This window comes from Pan paniscus, chromosome 7, assembly GCF_029289425.2.
Source record: "Pan paniscus chromosome 7, NHGRI_mPanPan1-v2.0_pri, whole genome shotgun sequence".
NCBI classification, from domain to species: domain Eukaryota; kingdom Metazoa; phylum Chordata; class Mammalia; order Primates; family Hominidae; genus Pan; species Pan paniscus.
Genome location: NC_073256.2, coordinates 115,379,579 through 115,395,932, shown reverse-complemented (window position 1 = coordinate 115,395,932; position 16,354 = coordinate 115,379,579). Strand labels below are relative to the sequence as shown.

At 44.6% G+C, this 16,354-nt stretch overlaps 1 protein-coding gene and 2 non-coding genes across 3 annotated transcripts; 2 read left to right on the top strand and 1 right to left on the bottom strand.

The window, feature by feature from the left end:
- Positions 1 to 5,119: 5,119 nt before the first annotated feature.
- Positions 5,120 to 5,228, bottom strand: LOC112440739 (U6 spliceosomal RNA). The gene has a single exon (XR_003028754.3). It is a non-coding gene; the product is annotated as a U6 spliceosomal RNA (small nuclear RNA).
- A 1,818-nt stretch (positions 5,229 to 7,046) lies between these two features.
- RPL30 (ribosomal protein L30) lies at positions 7,047 to 12,366 on the top strand. Its single transcript, XM_034966403.3, has 5 exons — positions 7,047 to 8,557; positions 8,666 to 8,718; positions 8,977 to 9,122; positions 11,289 to 11,419; positions 12,237 to 12,366. Exons 2-5 carry the CDS (start codon positions 8,698 to 8,700, stop codon positions 12,284 to 12,286), a joined length of 348 nt encoding a protein of 115 aa, XP_034822294.1. The 5' UTR covers positions 7,047 to 8,557; positions 8,666 to 8,697; the 3' UTR covers positions 12,287 to 12,366.
- LOC112440753 (small nucleolar RNA SNORA72) lies at positions 11,849 to 11,980 on the top strand. The gene has a single exon (XR_003028767.1). It is a non-coding gene; the product is annotated as a small nucleolar RNA SNORA72 (small nucleolar RNA).
- Positions 12,367 to 16,354: the final 3,988 nt, after the last annotated feature.

Here is a 16,354-nt window from a genome sequence, read left to right as displayed (position 1 = left end):
GAAGGGCAAAAGAGACTATGAACCTTCTCATGGCCCTTTTTATGGCATTAATCCATTCATCAAGGCTCTGCCCTCATGACTTAATTATCTCTTAAAGGCTCCACCTGCTAACACTCGCATTGGGGGATTAGGTTTCAAGCTATAAATTTTGGAAGGAACACAAATATTCAAACCATAGCACATAATTGGGATGGGATACTTGGTATCATATAAAGAAAAGTGCCTCAGAAAAGTTACCTCATGCACTTTAATCATTTATTCTCTAAAACAGGGACAGCAACTATCCTGATTACTAAATACAAAAATTAGCCGGGCATGGTGTCTGGTGCTTGTAGTCTCAGCTACTAGGGAGGCTGAGGTGGGAGAATCGCTTGAACCCGGGAGGCGGAGGCTGCAGTGGGTGAAGATCACTGCCACTGTACTCCAGCCTGGGTAACAGAGCAAGGCCCTGTCTCAAAAAAGAAAAAAAAAAACAAAAAAAAGCTTTGTGCTCCTTTCTCTCCTCTCCTTCTATCTCCTCCCCTAAATTAATAAATAAAAACTTTGGCACAGCAGCTAACATCTATAACCCTAGTACTTTGGGAGGTTTAAGCAGGAGGTTCAATTGGGGCCAGGAGTTCAAGACCAGCCTGGGCAACATGGTGAGCTCTCATCTCTAGAAATAATTTAAAAGTTAACTGGGCATGGTGGCATGTACTTGTGGTCCCAGCTACTCTGGAGACTGATGCAGGAGAATTGCTTGAGCCTAGGAGGTCGGGGTTGCTGTGACTGTGCCACTGCACTCCAGCCTGGATGACAGTGAGATTTGGTCTCAAAAAATAAATAAAACAAATGCTTTGAGGCAAGTTCTTGTAATCCCAGCAGTTTGGGAGGCCAAGATGGGAAGATCGCTTGAGCCTAGGAGTTCAAGACCAGCTTGGGCAATAGTGAAACCTGTCTCTATAATAAATAAATATATATGAGAGATAAATATATATATAAGCTAGGCATGACAGCACACATCTGTAGTCCCAGCTACTCAGAAGCTGAGGTGGGAAGATCCCTTGAGCCAGGGAGGTTGTTGCAGTGAACTGTGACTGTGCCACTGTACTCCAGCCTGGGTGACAGAGCAAGACCCTGTCTCAAAAAAAAAATAAAAAATAGAAAGGAAAAAAAAAAAAAAAGGCTGGGCGTGGTGGCTCACGCCTGTAATCCCAGCACTTTGGGAGGCTGAGGCGGGTGGATCACGCGGTCAGGAGCTCGAGACCAGCCTGGCCAACATGGCAAAAAATTGTCTCTATTAAAAATACAAAAAATTAGCTGGGCGTGGTGGCGGGTGCCTGTAATCCCAGCCACTTGGGAGGCTGAGGCAAGAGAATTGCTTGAACCCGGGAGGTGGAGGTTGCAGTGAGCCAAGATGTCACCATTGTACTCCAGCCTGGGTGACAGAGCAAGACTGTCTCAAAAAAAAAAGCTTTGAAGGTAGAACACCCCTCCCCCTCCCCCTCTCCTTCTCCCACTTTCCACGGTCTCCCTCTGATGCCGAGCAGAGGCTGGTCTCTACTGCCGCCATCTCGGCTCACTGCAACCTCCCTGCCTGATTCTCCTGCCTCAGTCTGCAGAGTGCCTGGGATTGCAGGCGTGAGCCTCCATGCCTGACTGGTTTTTGTATTTGTTGGTGGAGACGGGGTTTCGCCGTGTTGGCCCGGCTGGTCTCCAGCTCCTGACCACGAGTGATCTGCCCGCCTCCGCCTCCCGAGGTGCCAGGATTGCAGACAGAGTCTCGCTCACTCAGTGCTCAATGTTGCCCAGGCTGGAGTGCAGTGGCGTGATCTTGGCTCGCTACAACCTCCACCTCCCAGCCGCCTGCCTTGGCCTCCCAAAGTGCGGAGATTGTAGCCTCTGCCCGGCCGCCACCCCGTCTAGGAAGTGAGGAGCGTCTCTGCCTGGCCGCCCATCGTCTGGGATGTGGAGAGCGCCTCTGCCCTGCCGCCCCGTCTGGGATGTGAGGAGCGCCTCTGCCCGGCCGCGACCCCATCTGGGAACTGAGGAGCGTCTCTGCCCAGCCGCCACCCCGTCTGGGAGGTGAGGAGCGTCTCTGCCCAGCCGCCCCGTCTGAGAAGTGAGGAGCTCCTCCGCCCGGCAGCCGCCCCGTCTGGGAAGTGAGGAGCCCCTCCGCCTGGCAGCAGCCCCATCTGGGAAGTGAGGAGCCCCTCCGCCCGGCAGCTGCCCCGTCCGGGAGGTGGGGGGCAGCCCCCACCCGGCCAGCCGCCCCGTCCGGGAGGTGGGGGGCAGCCCCCGGCCAGCCAGACGCCCCGTCCCGGAGGTGGGGGGCAGCCCCCGCCCGGTCAGCCGCCCCGTCCGGGAGGTGGGGGGCGCCTCCGCCCGGCCGCCACCCAGTCTGGGAGGTGGGGGGGCGCCTCTGCCCGGCCGCCCCGTCAGGGAAGTGAGGAGCCCCTCTGCCCAGCCGCCACCCCGTCTGGGAGGTGTACCCAACAGCTCATTGAGAACGGGCCATGGTGACGATGGCGGTTTTGTCGAATAGAAAAGGGGGAAATGTGGGGAAAAGAAAGAGAGATCAGATTGTTACTGTGTCTGTGTAGAAAGAAGTAGACATAGGAGACTCCATTTTGTTCTGTACTAAGAAAAATTCTTCTGCCTTGGGATGCTGTTAATCTATAACCTTACCCCCAACCCCGTGCTCTCTGAAACATGTGCTGTGTTCACTCAGGGTTAAATGGATTAAGGGCGGTGCAAGATGTGCTTTGTTAAACAGATGCTTGAAGGCAGCATACTCGTTAAGAGTCATCACCACTCCCTAATCTCAAGTACCGAGGGACACAAACACTGCGGAAGGCGGCAGGGTCCTCTGCCTAGGAAAACCAGACCTTTGTTCACATGTTTATCTGCTGACCTTCCCTCCACTGTTGTCCTATGACCCTGCCAAGTCCCCCTCTCCGAGAAACACCCAAGAATGATCAATAAATACTAAAAAAAATAAAAATAAATTAAAAAAAAAAGAAAGAACACTCAATACAAGGGATCATTACTGTTTACTTTATACCTCTATCTAAGCAGGCATGTCTCAGAACCAATTTGGCTATCGCATTCTTTAGGTCTCTAATTCTCAAATTTTAGTAATTATAATAATCATCTAGGATGACTGTTAAACTCAGATTCCCAGGACCCACACCCAGAGATTTCTTCCATAGGCCTAGGTGGGGTCCAGGAGTTTGAATCATTGATTTTGATGCAGGTGATCTGAGAGCCAGACTTTGAGAAGAACTACATTGAGGTGTAATTGATGTTTCATGAGACATTTATTGCAAAAGAACACTTTATTATTAATATTAAAAAGGAAGTTTTTATGTAACAATAATTAATGCTTACTGTAAAATAATTCAAGCAGTACTAAAAAAACCTAAAGAAAAAGTAAAGGTCCCTTCCTCGTCGCTCACTCTTCTCATCTCTCTCTGTTTTGTTATCTGACTTTTCCAGACTTTTTTCTATGCCTATACAAATATATAGTTTTCTAGACTTTTTTCTATGCCTATACAAATATATAGTCATTCATCACTTAATGACAAGGATTCATTCTGAAAACTACATTGTTAGGCGATTTCATTGTTGTTTGAACATCAGAGTGTACTTGCACAAACCTAGATGGTATATAGCCTACTACACACCTAGGCTATATGGTATAGCCTGTTGCTCCTAGGCTACAAATCTGTACAGCGTGTTACTGTGCCTGTAGACAACAGTAACACAGTGGTATTTGTGTATCTAAACACAGAAGAGGTACAGTAAAAATAATGTATTATAATCTTATGGGACTACTGTTGTATATGTGGTCCATGACTGACCAAAACATTATGCAGTGCATGACTGTATATTAAGAATGATGAGCATTTGATGTTTCTAATTTTTTGCTATTATAAATAATGCTGCCCAGGCACGGTGGCCCACGCCTGTAATCCCAGCAGTTTGGGAGGCCAAGGCGGGTGGATTGCTTGGGCCCAGGAGTTTGAGACCAGCCTGGTCAACATGGCGAAACCCTGTCTCTACTAAAAATGCAAAAATTAGCTGGGCAGGAGAATCACTTGAACCCAGGAAGCGGAGGTTGCAGTGAGCCGAGATCATGCCACACCACTCCAGCCTGGGCAACAGGGGGAGATTCGGTCTCAAAAAATGAATAAATAAAGCTGAAATAAATACTCTTGTTCCCATGTCTTTCAGCAACTCTGTGACTGCTTCTGTAGGATAAATTCCTAAAAGTTGAATCACTGGGCCAAAAGACTCAAATAGCACAGAAGGGAATATAATTAAAAAGTGCTTCTCTACCTCCTTCCAACCTCCAATCCCATTTTCCTGAGGAAGCCACTGTCATCTTGTATATCCTCATACGAAATGCTTATATAGGTATGTTCTTTCTGTTTTGACACACTGTCAATCTGTCCTTCGAGAGCGCCTTTTTCTTAACCTATTTTATACCTAACTTTAATTTTCCTGGTGGCTATTTAATTTTTTTTTTTTTAGATGGAGTCTTGCTCTGTTGCCCAGGCTGGAGTGCAAGTGGTGCGACCTCTGCTCAATGAGAGATCCGCCTTCCAGGTTCACACCATTCTCCTGCCTCAGCCTCCCAAGTTGCTGGGACTACAGGCGCCCGCCACCACGCCTGGCTAATTTTTTTGTATTTTTAGTAGAGACAGGGTTTCACCATGTTAGCCAGGATGTTCTTGATCTCCTGGCCTCGTGATCCGCCTGTCTCGTCCTCCCAAAGTGCTGGGATTACAGGCGTGAGCCACCGTGCCTGGCCGTGGTGGCTATTTTAGAGCCTTCACTGTTTTCAGGTCCCAATGGCATCACTGATCAACATACCTCTTCCATTCAGAGAGGTTCTCCCAAAGGCTATTCAGTAATGGACAAGGAATCTCCAGGGATTTAAATAAATTTCTGGGAAAAGGTTAGAAAAGGCAGCAAAATTTGAGCATAAAATTTCTTATAATTCCACTCTAAAGCAAACTTACACTTGTAACATTTAAAGCTTTAACATTCCACTTTTCTTTTGTATTCTTTTTTTCTCCTTCCTTCTCATGAATGCTATATTCCAGCCAAATTGTAACCACTCTTGTCTCCTTTTAGCTTTTTTTTTTTTTTCCCACGAATTTGTGTGTCATCACTGCACAGGGGTCATGCTAACTTCTCTGCATCGTTCTAATTTTCAGTATACGTGCTGCTGAAGTGAGCACCTTTTAGCTTTGCTTCTGCTCTTCTGACTAGAATGCATCCCCTCCTTGATTTCAGTTAATCCTGCAAAGTGCTTGACTTCAAATCTCAGCTTACCTGTCTAACCTTTACTAAATAATTTAACAACTTTTGTCTCTAATCTTAGCCCTTGTAAAATAAGGATAACAATGCCTATGAGGTTATTGTAACCATGAGTTAAGGTTTGTGAAAAGTACATGAAAGTCTATACAAAACTAATTATTCCTATATTAGTCTTCTTTAAGGCCTAGCTAGATAGTAGCCTCTTTAAGAACAGTCACCATGTCTTTGTATATTCTTAGTGCCTGGAGTGAGGATGAATTCATCATATATATTTGTTAAATAAACACATTATGCTATTTGCTTATACCTTCCTTCAGACAATAGACAGCAAGGTTTCTGAAGGAATCTTATATGACCAGGGGGTTAAGGTACGTGATGGCACATGGTACTGTTTGTGGAATGAATGAACATTTAACATCTGTTAATGACGACTTCATATGGCAGTTAAGAGTTGTACTAATTGTCTTTATAGGTCTTGCCTTCTCAACATGACTATTAGCCTCCTGAAGGTAGGGTGTAGTTCTTTGCATATCAAGTGTCTAAGAAAAATGTTTGATGATAATGGAAAAAAAAGATTCACGTCTGAATGTCTAATGTGAATGGCAGACTCTAAACATTTCCAAATGGTACGTGGGGTGAATTGTAATAGAAAATGCTCTTGAGGATTCAACTTTTTTTTTTTTGAAACAGAGTCTCGCTCTGTCACCCAGGTTGGAGGCAGTGCCGCGATCTCGGCTCATTGCAAGCTCCGGGCCCGGGTTCACGCCATTCTCTCGCCTCAGCCTCCCGAGTAGCTGGGACTACAGGCGCCCGCCACCACGCCCAGCTAATTTTTTTGTATTTTTAGCGGAGATGGGGTTTCACCGTGTTAGCCAGGATGGTCTCGATCTCCTGACCTCGTGATCCGCCCGCCTCGGCCTCCCAAAGTGCTGGGATTACAGGCGTAAGCCACAGCGCCCGGCCTGAGGATTCAACTTTTATAATAGGATGACAACCACAAATGAAATGTGGATCAGGAAAAAAAAATAACACAGGATTAAAAGGCTGACTGGTGTTTCAACCTTTACTCTATCAGGTAGCAGCACCACAACTTCTCCAGGTCTCAGTTTCGTGAAGTCAGAGAAGTAGTTATCTGTTAGTTCTAAAATCAGTAAAAAACAAAAAGAGTTTGTTTATACAACTAGAGTAATAGAGGAAGGCAGATATCTGGATTTGCAGTGTTAAGTAATTTATGACTAAATATTAAAGCAAGTACTATGACAATCTAATTCAACTTGGTTAATTTCTCATCAAAGAGGGGCACACCCTTGAAAGAATGTTATTTTTATTATTTTAAAATATATTTTATTATTAATTATAATAATAATTAATAGTATGATAATAAAGTATAATAGTAATTATACTATTTTTTGAGACGGAGTCTCGCTCTGTCACCAGGCTGGAGTGCAGTGACGTGATCTCTGCTCACTGCAACCTCCACCTCCTGGGTTCAAGTGATTCTCCTGCCTCACCCTCCCAAGTAGCTGGGACTACAGGCACGCGCCACCAAACCCAGCTAATTTTTGTATTTTTAGTAGACACAGGGTTTCACCATGTTGGCCAAGATGGTCTCGATCTTTTTTGACCTCGTGATCCTCCCGCCTCGGCCTCCCAGTGTTGGGATTACAAGCGTGAGCCACCGTGCCCAGCCTTATTACTTTTTTTGAGAGGGAGTCTCGCTTTGTCGCCCAGGCTGGAGTGCAGTGGCCCGATCTCAGCCCACTGCTACCTTTGCCTCCCAGGTTCAAGCGATTCTCCTGCTTCAGCCTCCCAAGTAGCTGGGATTGCAGGCAGGAGCCACCACACCTGGCTACTTTTTGTATTTTTAGTAGAGGCGGGGTTTCACCATGTTGACCAGACTGGTCTCGAACTCCTGACTTCAGGTGATCCGCTCACCTCGGACTTCCAAAATGTTGGGATTACAGGCGTGAGTCACCGCATTCGGCCTGAATCAACTTTAATTGTGAAGAGACCTAAGTTACCTGGGCTCTGGTCCTAGCTCTGACAATAGCCCTAGATATGTAAAATGGACAATAAAAAGGTTACTATCTCATGGGACTTTTGTGAGTATTAAATAAATATATGTAAATGATTCCTGGTACAGCACGCGTTTTTTGGTGAGGCTTAATTAAGGAGGGGAAGAGGTTTCCCTCATATAGCTTACCCACTGGTCTGATTGATTAGGTGGGGATTTTCAGCGCCTAATATCTTCAGTGGTCTGTCTCTGGACATTTATACCAAGATCCAACGTTAACAGCAAAAATACTTTAAAAAAATTAGACCTGTTTATCGCGCTCTCAGTGCAAACTCGGCTCACAAGTTCACGCTAACACAGTCCCAAAAGGCGAGTTTTGGGAAACTCGAGCAGGGCGTCACCGTTCTCCAGGGGACAGGTAACTTGGGTGACCGCAGGGGTGAGGACACAGCTGCTTCTACCAAGCGGAGAGTAAATGCGGGTGCTGCGGCGCATCGGAGTCACCCACAAGGCTCTCCAAGAGCCGCGCCTCAGGGCAAAGATGAATTCAGCGGCATTGAGACCGTGGTCGCAGCCGCCGCAACCTCTTCTCATCGACCCTCCCACCTCACCTTCAGTCGGCTTTTCGAACTCCCTTCGGGTTCTAAGCGCCTCGATTAGTTAGACCGCAGCTCGCAGCAGAACAGCAACACAACGCCGCGAGGCTTAAAGGCCCGCAGAGGGGGAAGCGAACACCCCCGCCGTCATTCTTTTCCTTCTTTGAGACAGAGTCTCACTCTGTCGCCCAGGCTGGGTGCAGTGGCGCGATCATGGCTCACTGCAGCCTCGACCTACCGAGCTCAAGCGACTCTCCCGCCTCAGCCTCCGGCGTAGCTGGGAGTAGCTAGGACTACTGGAGCGCGCCACCACGCCCGGCTAATTTCTTTTTTATTTTTTTGTAGAGACGGGTGGTCTATGTTGTCCAGGCTGGCCTTGAGCTGGACGCAACAGATCTTCCCGCCTCAACCTCCGAAAGTGCTGGGATTAAAGGTATGAGCAGCCGCGTACTGCCCCCGCAGCCATTCTAGCTAGCGGTACCAATAGCAACCGGCAGCTGCCCTCCGCTTTTGCTCCGCCCCTTCTGCTTGCGATCTGTTTCCGCTTCCGGTCCCGCAGTTCCGGCTCGGCCCTGAAGAGCTTTGCATTGTGGGAAGTCTTTCTTTTCTCGTTCCCCGGCCATCTTAGCGGCTGCTGTTGGTGAGTGGGCTCCTACCGACCGAGGTTTAGGCAGCGCGGGGAGCTTTGCGGGTTGCCATTTGTAACTCCGGATCCTAAACTTCCTGTCCTGTTCTCTGTCTCTTCTAGGTTGGGGGCCGTCCCGCACCTAAGGCAGGAAGATGGTGGCCGCAAAGAAGACGGTGAGTGAGGCGGGCCAGGCCCGGAAGACGATTCACGTGGAGAGATGTCTCGGCCAGGGCGGGCAGATGTGAGCCCACGGGGGTGACAGCATGCCTGCTGGCATTTGGAGGGCCCCAGAAGGAATCCCAGTGGCTCTCTCAATGACTTGGGGTCCTCGACTTCGGAAGTTTAAGGGGCTCGGCTTCAAAAAGCTGGGTCCGGTTTTGAGGCGGTTGCAGGCGAGGCCCTTAGGTCCGTATTTAATGTTTGCTTTGTAGAAAAAGTCGCTGGAGTCGATCAACTCTAGGCTCCAACTCGTTATGAAAAGTGGGAAGTACGTCCTGGGGTACAAGCAGACTCTGAAGATGATCAGACAAGGCAAAGCGAAATTGGTCATTCTCGCTAACAACTGCCCAGCTTTGAGGTAATCGAAGAAACTGGACGGGCTTCGCCTACCGCGAATTCATCGTGAACGAATATACAGGAGTGTAAACTTGTAATCTGAGTACCATGAACTCGAACACTTGGCAGGATAATTACGGTAGCGATTGTGGTGTTTGGCCCTTCATTCCCGTCTCCCCCACCCACCCCCAAATCATGTGCTCCCCTTCTGCGAGCTTATTTTTGGAGGAGAAATGTGTGTGTGGCAGGATTGAAAACAGAACATCGAGGTTTAATGGAAACACAGACACATTATTTGTTTTTTCCATGTATTTTGTGTCCTGCTTTTTTGGTTCTTTTAGCTTTGAGGTGCTTTAAGGATGCTTCATTGTGTGAACTTGTTTTAGTGTCAAAAAACTAGGTAAGAAAAGTTGAGGCTGGGCTATGGAGTTGCAGGCTATCATAGAATCACCTAGTTTAGCCCGCTAAATCAGTTCTGAGTCAAGATTTATGCTTGACTCACTGTTTTGAAATTGAACTTAGGGGGTGTTGTAAATAAGCCAAACAAACTTGGACCTTGCAGAGTATAAGCTATGTGACCAAATTTTCTGTGGTGATGCATAAGCTGCTTACAGCATTTTATATAGGGTGTCTGTAATTACTGTCAAAGCCTGGAGGGCCCTTTCTGTCTCGTCCCATGGGTTGGGCTTTTCCCTAACCATTCTTTGAAACTTTCTTTAAAGCCTGTCTTCTATAGTAGTGCTTCTGAAACATGACTGTGCAAAGGAGTCACATGGGTGATGTTAAAATGCAAGTTCTGATTTCATTGGATTTGGGATGGGGCCCGAGGTGCCGTTTATTATTTTATTTTTTTTAAGACAGAGTTTTGCTTTTGTCACCCCGGCTGGAGTGCAATGGCACAATCTAAGCTCACTGCAACCTCCGCCTCCCAGGTTCAAGCAATTCTGCCTCACCCTCCCGAGTAGCTGGGATTACAGGCACCTGCCACCATGCCTGGCTAATTTTTGTATTTTTAGTAGAGATGGGGTTTCGCCATGCTGGCCAGGCTGGTCTCGGACTCCTGACCTTAGGTGATCCACCCACCTCGGCCTCCCAAACTGCTGAGATTACAGGTGTGAGCTACCGTGCCCGGCTTGAGGTGCTTTTTTAACTAATACATTGTAGCACTATTGCTGGTATGTGGATCCACATAATTGAGTGGCAAGATAGTATAGGACTCCTTTCCGATTCCTAAAACCATTAGTATCTACTAAATTGACGCTGAAATTTTGTATTTTTAGTAGAGACAAGGTTTCACCATGTTGGCCAGGCTGGTCTGACGCTCCTGACTTCAAGTGATCCGGCCTCCCAAAGTGCTGGGATTACAGCGTGAGGCCAGAAATTTTAACTCTAAAACGGTATCACTTCCCATCTGGAATTCTGGGCACTGAGGGGATAGTGATAGAAATGGCTTATCTTTTAAAGGTTTAGATTCTGGATCCTCCACTTACTATTCTGTGGCTCAGTTTCATTAGATTAAAAAAAAAAAAGAATAGGGCTGTGTGCCGTGGCTCACACCTGTAATCCCAGCACTTTGGGAGGCTGAGGCGGGCGGATCCCTTGAGGTCAGGAGTTCGAGACCAGCCTGGCCAACATGGTGAAACCCCGTCTACCAAAAATATAAAAAATTAGCTGGGTGTGGTGGTGCACGCCTGTAATCCCAGGTACTTGAGAGGCTGAGGCAGGAGAATCACTTGAACTCGGGAGGTGGAAGTTGCAGTGAGCTGAGATCGTGCCACTGCACGATCCGCCTGAGCAACAGAATGAGATTCCATCTCAAAAAAAAAAAAAGTACATAATACCTACTTTAGAGATTGTCATGGAAATATAAAGTATGTGGTCCTTACTAATGCTAAATAATGCTTTGCTTTCGTTTATTTGCATCTTATCCTCTTCCGTGAGTATTGATACTGTCTTAAACATAGTAGGGGTTGATTAGATATTTGCTGGTTGCCCCTTCACTTGTAAGGGATACATACAAATGTTGGTTTGTATTGGATAATGAATATGATGTTTTTAAGAGTAATATGTGATTTTGTTACTTTTTGAAGGCCTTAACAACATTAACACTAGTAAAAGAAGTAGTAACATTTAGTCTGTCAGTCACTTGGTATCGCATTTATTTATTTGCCCTTTTTGGTTCCCAAAGGAAATCTGAAATAGAGTACTATGCTATGTTGGCTAAAACTGGTGTCCATCACTACAGTGGCAATAATATTGAACTGGGCACAGCATGCGGAAAATACTACAGAGTGTGCACACTGGCTATCATTGATCCAGGTATGCTTTTTAAATCATAAAGTCTTTTTTTTTTTTGCCTTTCTAATGTAATGTCTGGACAAGTATTTCTTACTACGCAAATGTCTTTGGTTCCTAAATTCAGATAGAATATGGATCTAGCAAGGCATATCATGTAGTTGTATTTTGTAGAGAATTGGTAATGAATGCCAATACATTATAATTGGCTTTATTATAAGTTAAAATTTTTACTGTCAGATAATGAATTTCATTTGATGAAGTACCTATGAAATAATGACTTATAGATTTGGTAAAAGGTGAAATTATAAGGAGAGAATAATCTGGCAAAACAGAAGAAAGTAATTCTTGCTTCTTGAGAACAGACATGTAAAATTAGCTTGAGAAAAAAAAAAGTGCCGAAAAATCTACATCATTCTGTTTTCCAATTTTAAATCTTTGATTCATAGAATACTGCGAATATTCTCGCTGTTCTGATTTTGTAATAGTCAGGACAGGCTAAACATTCGCTATATTAAGACCATGCATGTGTCCCCAAACCTAGTTCTTTCCCTAGGTCTGGTTTTATAAATGCTGGTGATAAACCAATTTTATTATATGATCATTTTATGTGATTATATAATGGCTGTGATTCTAGGTTATCTTTGGTCAACCTTAAGAAAAATGACAGTACAGCTAATGTGATAACTTTTGCAAAAAGTCAGTGCTAATTTGCAGACCATTGTCTACAGAAGGGATAACCAAAGGTAGAGAAATTTTATGGTACCAGTTGCTATTAAATGAATTGTAAAATTACTGTTTTTTTTTTTGTTTTGTTTTGTTTTTTTGTTTTTTTTTTTAGGTGACTCTGACATCATTAGAAGCATGCCAGAACAGACTGGTGAAAAGTAAACCTTTTCACCTACAAAATTTCACCTGCAAACCTTAAACCTGCAAAATTTTCCTTTAATAAAATTTGCTTGTTTTAAAAACATTGTATCTATTTCAGTATTTTTCTCTATTTTTGTTTCAATACAATTTCCTGAAGGTTGGATTAGAGAGGATGAGGCAGATGTGGTGGCAAGACTTTTCAGTAAAGAGTTACACATCCTGGGCCGGGTGTGGTGGCTCACGCCTGTAATTCCAGCCCTTTGGGAGGCCGAGGCAGGCGGATCATGAGGTCGGGAGATCGAGACCATCCTGGCTAACGCAGTGAAACCCCATCTCTACTAAAAGTACAAAAAAAATTAGCCGGGCGTGGTGGCGGGTGCCTGTAGTCCCAGCTACAGAGCTTGCAATGAGCCGAGATCGTGCCACTGCACTCCAGCCTGGGCGACAGAGCAAGACTCTGTCTCAAAAAAAAAAGAGTTACATATCCTGATTTCTGTTTTCCAGGGTTTTGTTGTTGTTGTTGTTCTTTTTTTTTGGAGACAGCCTTGCTCTGTCGCCCAGCTTGGAGTGCAGTGGTGCAATCTTGGCTCACTGTAGCCTCCGCCTCCCAGGTTCAAGCGATTCTCCTGCCTCAGCCTCCTGAGTAACAGGGACTACAGGTGCGCACCACCACGCCTGGCTAATTTTTTTTTTTTTTTTTTTGTATTTTTAGTAGAGACGGAGTTTCACCATGTTGGCCAGGATGGTCATGATCTCCTGACCTCGTGATCCCCCGGCCTCAGCCTCTGAAAGTGCTGGGATTACAGGCGTGAGCCACTGCTCCTGGCCCAGTTTTTGTAAAGGGAGTGCACTGGGTTCCTTTCTAGTACTAGATGTTTAGAAAGCTCAAGTTTTGTAATTCCATTCTCAGGACATTGTTTGCATTTTATATTCTAGTATGCTTAGGAGGCAACAAGGTTAAATACCCAGAATTGCAATTTACCAAATCTGAGTAGCTAAAAAAGATTAACTGAAATGTTTCCCCATCCAAAATGCTGTCATAGGTTAAGAAAAGTTTTACTTTAATGAATAATCTTTCCTAAGTTAAGTGGTTGGTGCACTTGGATGATTTCTGAGTAATCCCAGATCATCAATAGTTAAGTCCATGTTTGCCCGAGTATGTTTTATATCATACACTTAAAAGATGTACTGTGAAGTACGTTAAGTATTCACATTTTTGGAAACTATACTGCATCCGCCGAGAGTATGTCCCAGGGAATCCTTCATATGTTAATATCTTTTGGAACATTCGAAAGAATTAATGAGGGGGAAATAATGATTTAGTTAGATACTAATTTACAGAGTTGAATAGTGCTAGTAAGGTATGCCCTATGTAGTCAGCTGGGCTTTGAGGGAGGGAGGCCACAGAAGTGTCAGAAAAGAATGTCTTTTGGATTTTAGACTCAATCTCCTTGCTCCTTTTCTCCCTCCCCTCTTTCAGGCAAGTTTTGATGGTAGATGAGTGAGACAGTAAATGAGGATGCCTTCTAAATAGTATGCAGAAAATCAAGCATTTACTGCACTTGGAGTCAGAGGACCCCAGCTCATAATAGCTATATAACAGCCCTGGGTGGGTCATGTTCCCAATTTGATAGTCAGGGGTTAGGAGTTTTTTTCAAGGGAATAGCTCATGATTTTAGTTCGTGTCCGAAGTTAATCTGAGGTTGTGGATATATTAATACTTTGGAGAGTCTGGTTTTTAATGGTTTTACCAGTTCATTTACTCAGTATTTCTCAATTTGGGAGCACTACTGACATTGTGTAATGGGACAGTTCTTTGTTGTGGAGGGCTGTGGATTCTGCAGGTATTTTTCATTCTTGGTTTTCCTTCCATGTCATTGTAATCACCCCCAAATGTCACCACATTTTTAAACTAGCTTCTCTCCTGGTTAAGAGTTACTGAATATATGAAAGATTTTAAGTGTTCTAAGGTGTTCATGTTTACATATCCAGAGACCCGTGTGGCCAAAGTGATATAAAATATTTGAATCTTTGATAAGAATTACTTGGTCTGACTACTGGTCTCTAATAGTGTTAGTTTGTTTCCATAGTTCAAAATGTTTCAATCTCATGGTTAAGGTAGTTTGTGTGCTTATCTACTTGGTCAGTTTTTCCCACATGTCCCAAATAGTGACTTTTCACACTATTTGGGTTAGTTTTTCCTCCAGGTTGACTAGCTCGAATTTAATTTCTCAGGGGGTGGTGACCTAAAGAATACAATATTGCAGATGTTGGTGTACCCTTTCTTTGCGTGGGTTCTGTTGTGGTGTTTTGGCTGCAGGCATTTTGGAATGATGGTTTTTTAGAAAATTTATGATTTCTAGGGCCGTCTATGTAGTTGATAATATGCTATATTTGGTTTTTGCCTTTTCATTATATGTTCTTTTTGTGCAGTCACAACTATTCTTTCTTTCAGCAAGAAAGTTCAGAGAGACAAGAAGTTTAAAGCTAGTAGACAGGAAACATTCCTTACTTATTCTGGCCTATGTTACTTTTGATTAAGTGCTCTTAAACCGCTGTCAGAGAGAAAGTGACACTGGCCAGGAAGATCTGGGAAAGTGTAAGGTGACATTTAAAATGTTCTTTTCTGATTATAATGAAAGCAGTGTGTTTGGGTAGCTCTAATATTCAGGGGATTGTAGGAAATTGCAGCCAATTGGATTTACTCCATACCTCTACTGAACTCTTAGATATGGAAATAGAAATCTCAAAGAAGAGGTTGGATATTGTAGAGTGTGTTAAGAATTGCGGTTGGTATGGGATGGTGGCAGGAGCAAAAGGAATGTAGAGAAGAAACCAAATTTTAGGCTGATTATGAATATAACTATTAATAGTTGGGTCGTCTGGAAGATAATATAATCTGTGTCATGGAAAAGTTTTCCATCCCCTGTCTTCCAACTACCAACTAACTACTCCTTAGACTTGCTGCTCCCTTCACCTGCAGTGGAATCTGGTTTCCTTCCCCCACTCCTCCCTTTTCTGGGCTTACCTGTGCTTGTTCTGAGGGTAAGCCTAGCACCCAGTCTAAAACAGGTGCTTCTGAGTTACCTTAGAACCTTTTTTTATGGCATTGATTACCTCTCTCTAAGGTGCTACAGGACAGGGACTCAAGGTATTCAACTTTGTGTCACTTATCAACAATTAGAGTGGATAATGACTACTAGGGCTTAAACATTTACTTAATTCTCTTATTGATACACTTGGGACTTTCTAGTTCAGAATTTTGTTAATAGTAGTTCTTAAATTTCTTATGCATTTACCGTTATTTAATTTACTACTGCCTGTTTGCTTCAAAAGATAGTTTAGGGGTGGGAATCTACCAGATTACTTTTCTCAGGTCAGCAAAGAATTTGTCTTTTCATTTACTCAACATACACTTAGCTCAGCACCATCTTTGTGTCCAATACTCTTGGCTGCTAAAGAGTAAAAATATAATAGTTAATACTGAGCATTTAAAATGTTTTAGGGTCCAGCACTGTGGTTTATGCCTGTAATCTCAGCACTTCTGGAGGCTGAGGCAGGAGGATCACTTAAGGCCAGGAGTTTGAGACCAGCCTGGGCAACATAATGAGACCCCATCTCTACAAAAAAAGTTAAAAACATTAGCCCATTGTGGTGGCACAGGCCTATGGTGCCAGCTACTCAGGTGGCTGAGGCAGGAGGATTGCTTGAACCCAAGAGGTTGAGGTTACAGTGAGCTATCGTGGTGCCACTGCACTCTAGCCTGGATGACAGAGCAAGACCCTGTCTCTAAAAATAAATAATATGGTCGGGTGTGTTGGCTCACGCCAGCCCTTTGGGAGGCTGAGGCTGACTGATCACTTGAGGTCAGGAGTTCAAGACCAGCCTGGCCACATGGTGAAGCCCCTCCTCTACTAAAAACGCAAAAGTTAGCCAGGCGTGGTGGCAGTTGCCTGTAATCCCAGCTACTCGGAGGCTGAGGCAGGAGAATTGCTTGAACCCAGGAGGCGGAGGTTGCAGTGAGCCAAGGTCATGCCACTGCACTCTAGCCTGGGTGAAAGAGCAAGACTCCATCTCAAAAAATAAATA

Coding starts and splice junctions, on each gene's coding strand:
- RPL30 (XM_034966403.3), top strand. CDS start 8,698: ATGGTGGCCGCAAAGAAGACG. Junction 8,719..8,976: donor TGGTGGCCGCAAAGAAGACG/GTGAGTGAGGCG, acceptor TTTGCTTTGTAG/AAAAAGTCGCTGGAGTCGAT. Junction 11,420..12,236: donor ACTGGCTATCATTGATCCAG/GTATGCTTTTTA, acceptor TTTTTTTTTTAG/GTGACTCTGACATCATTAGA.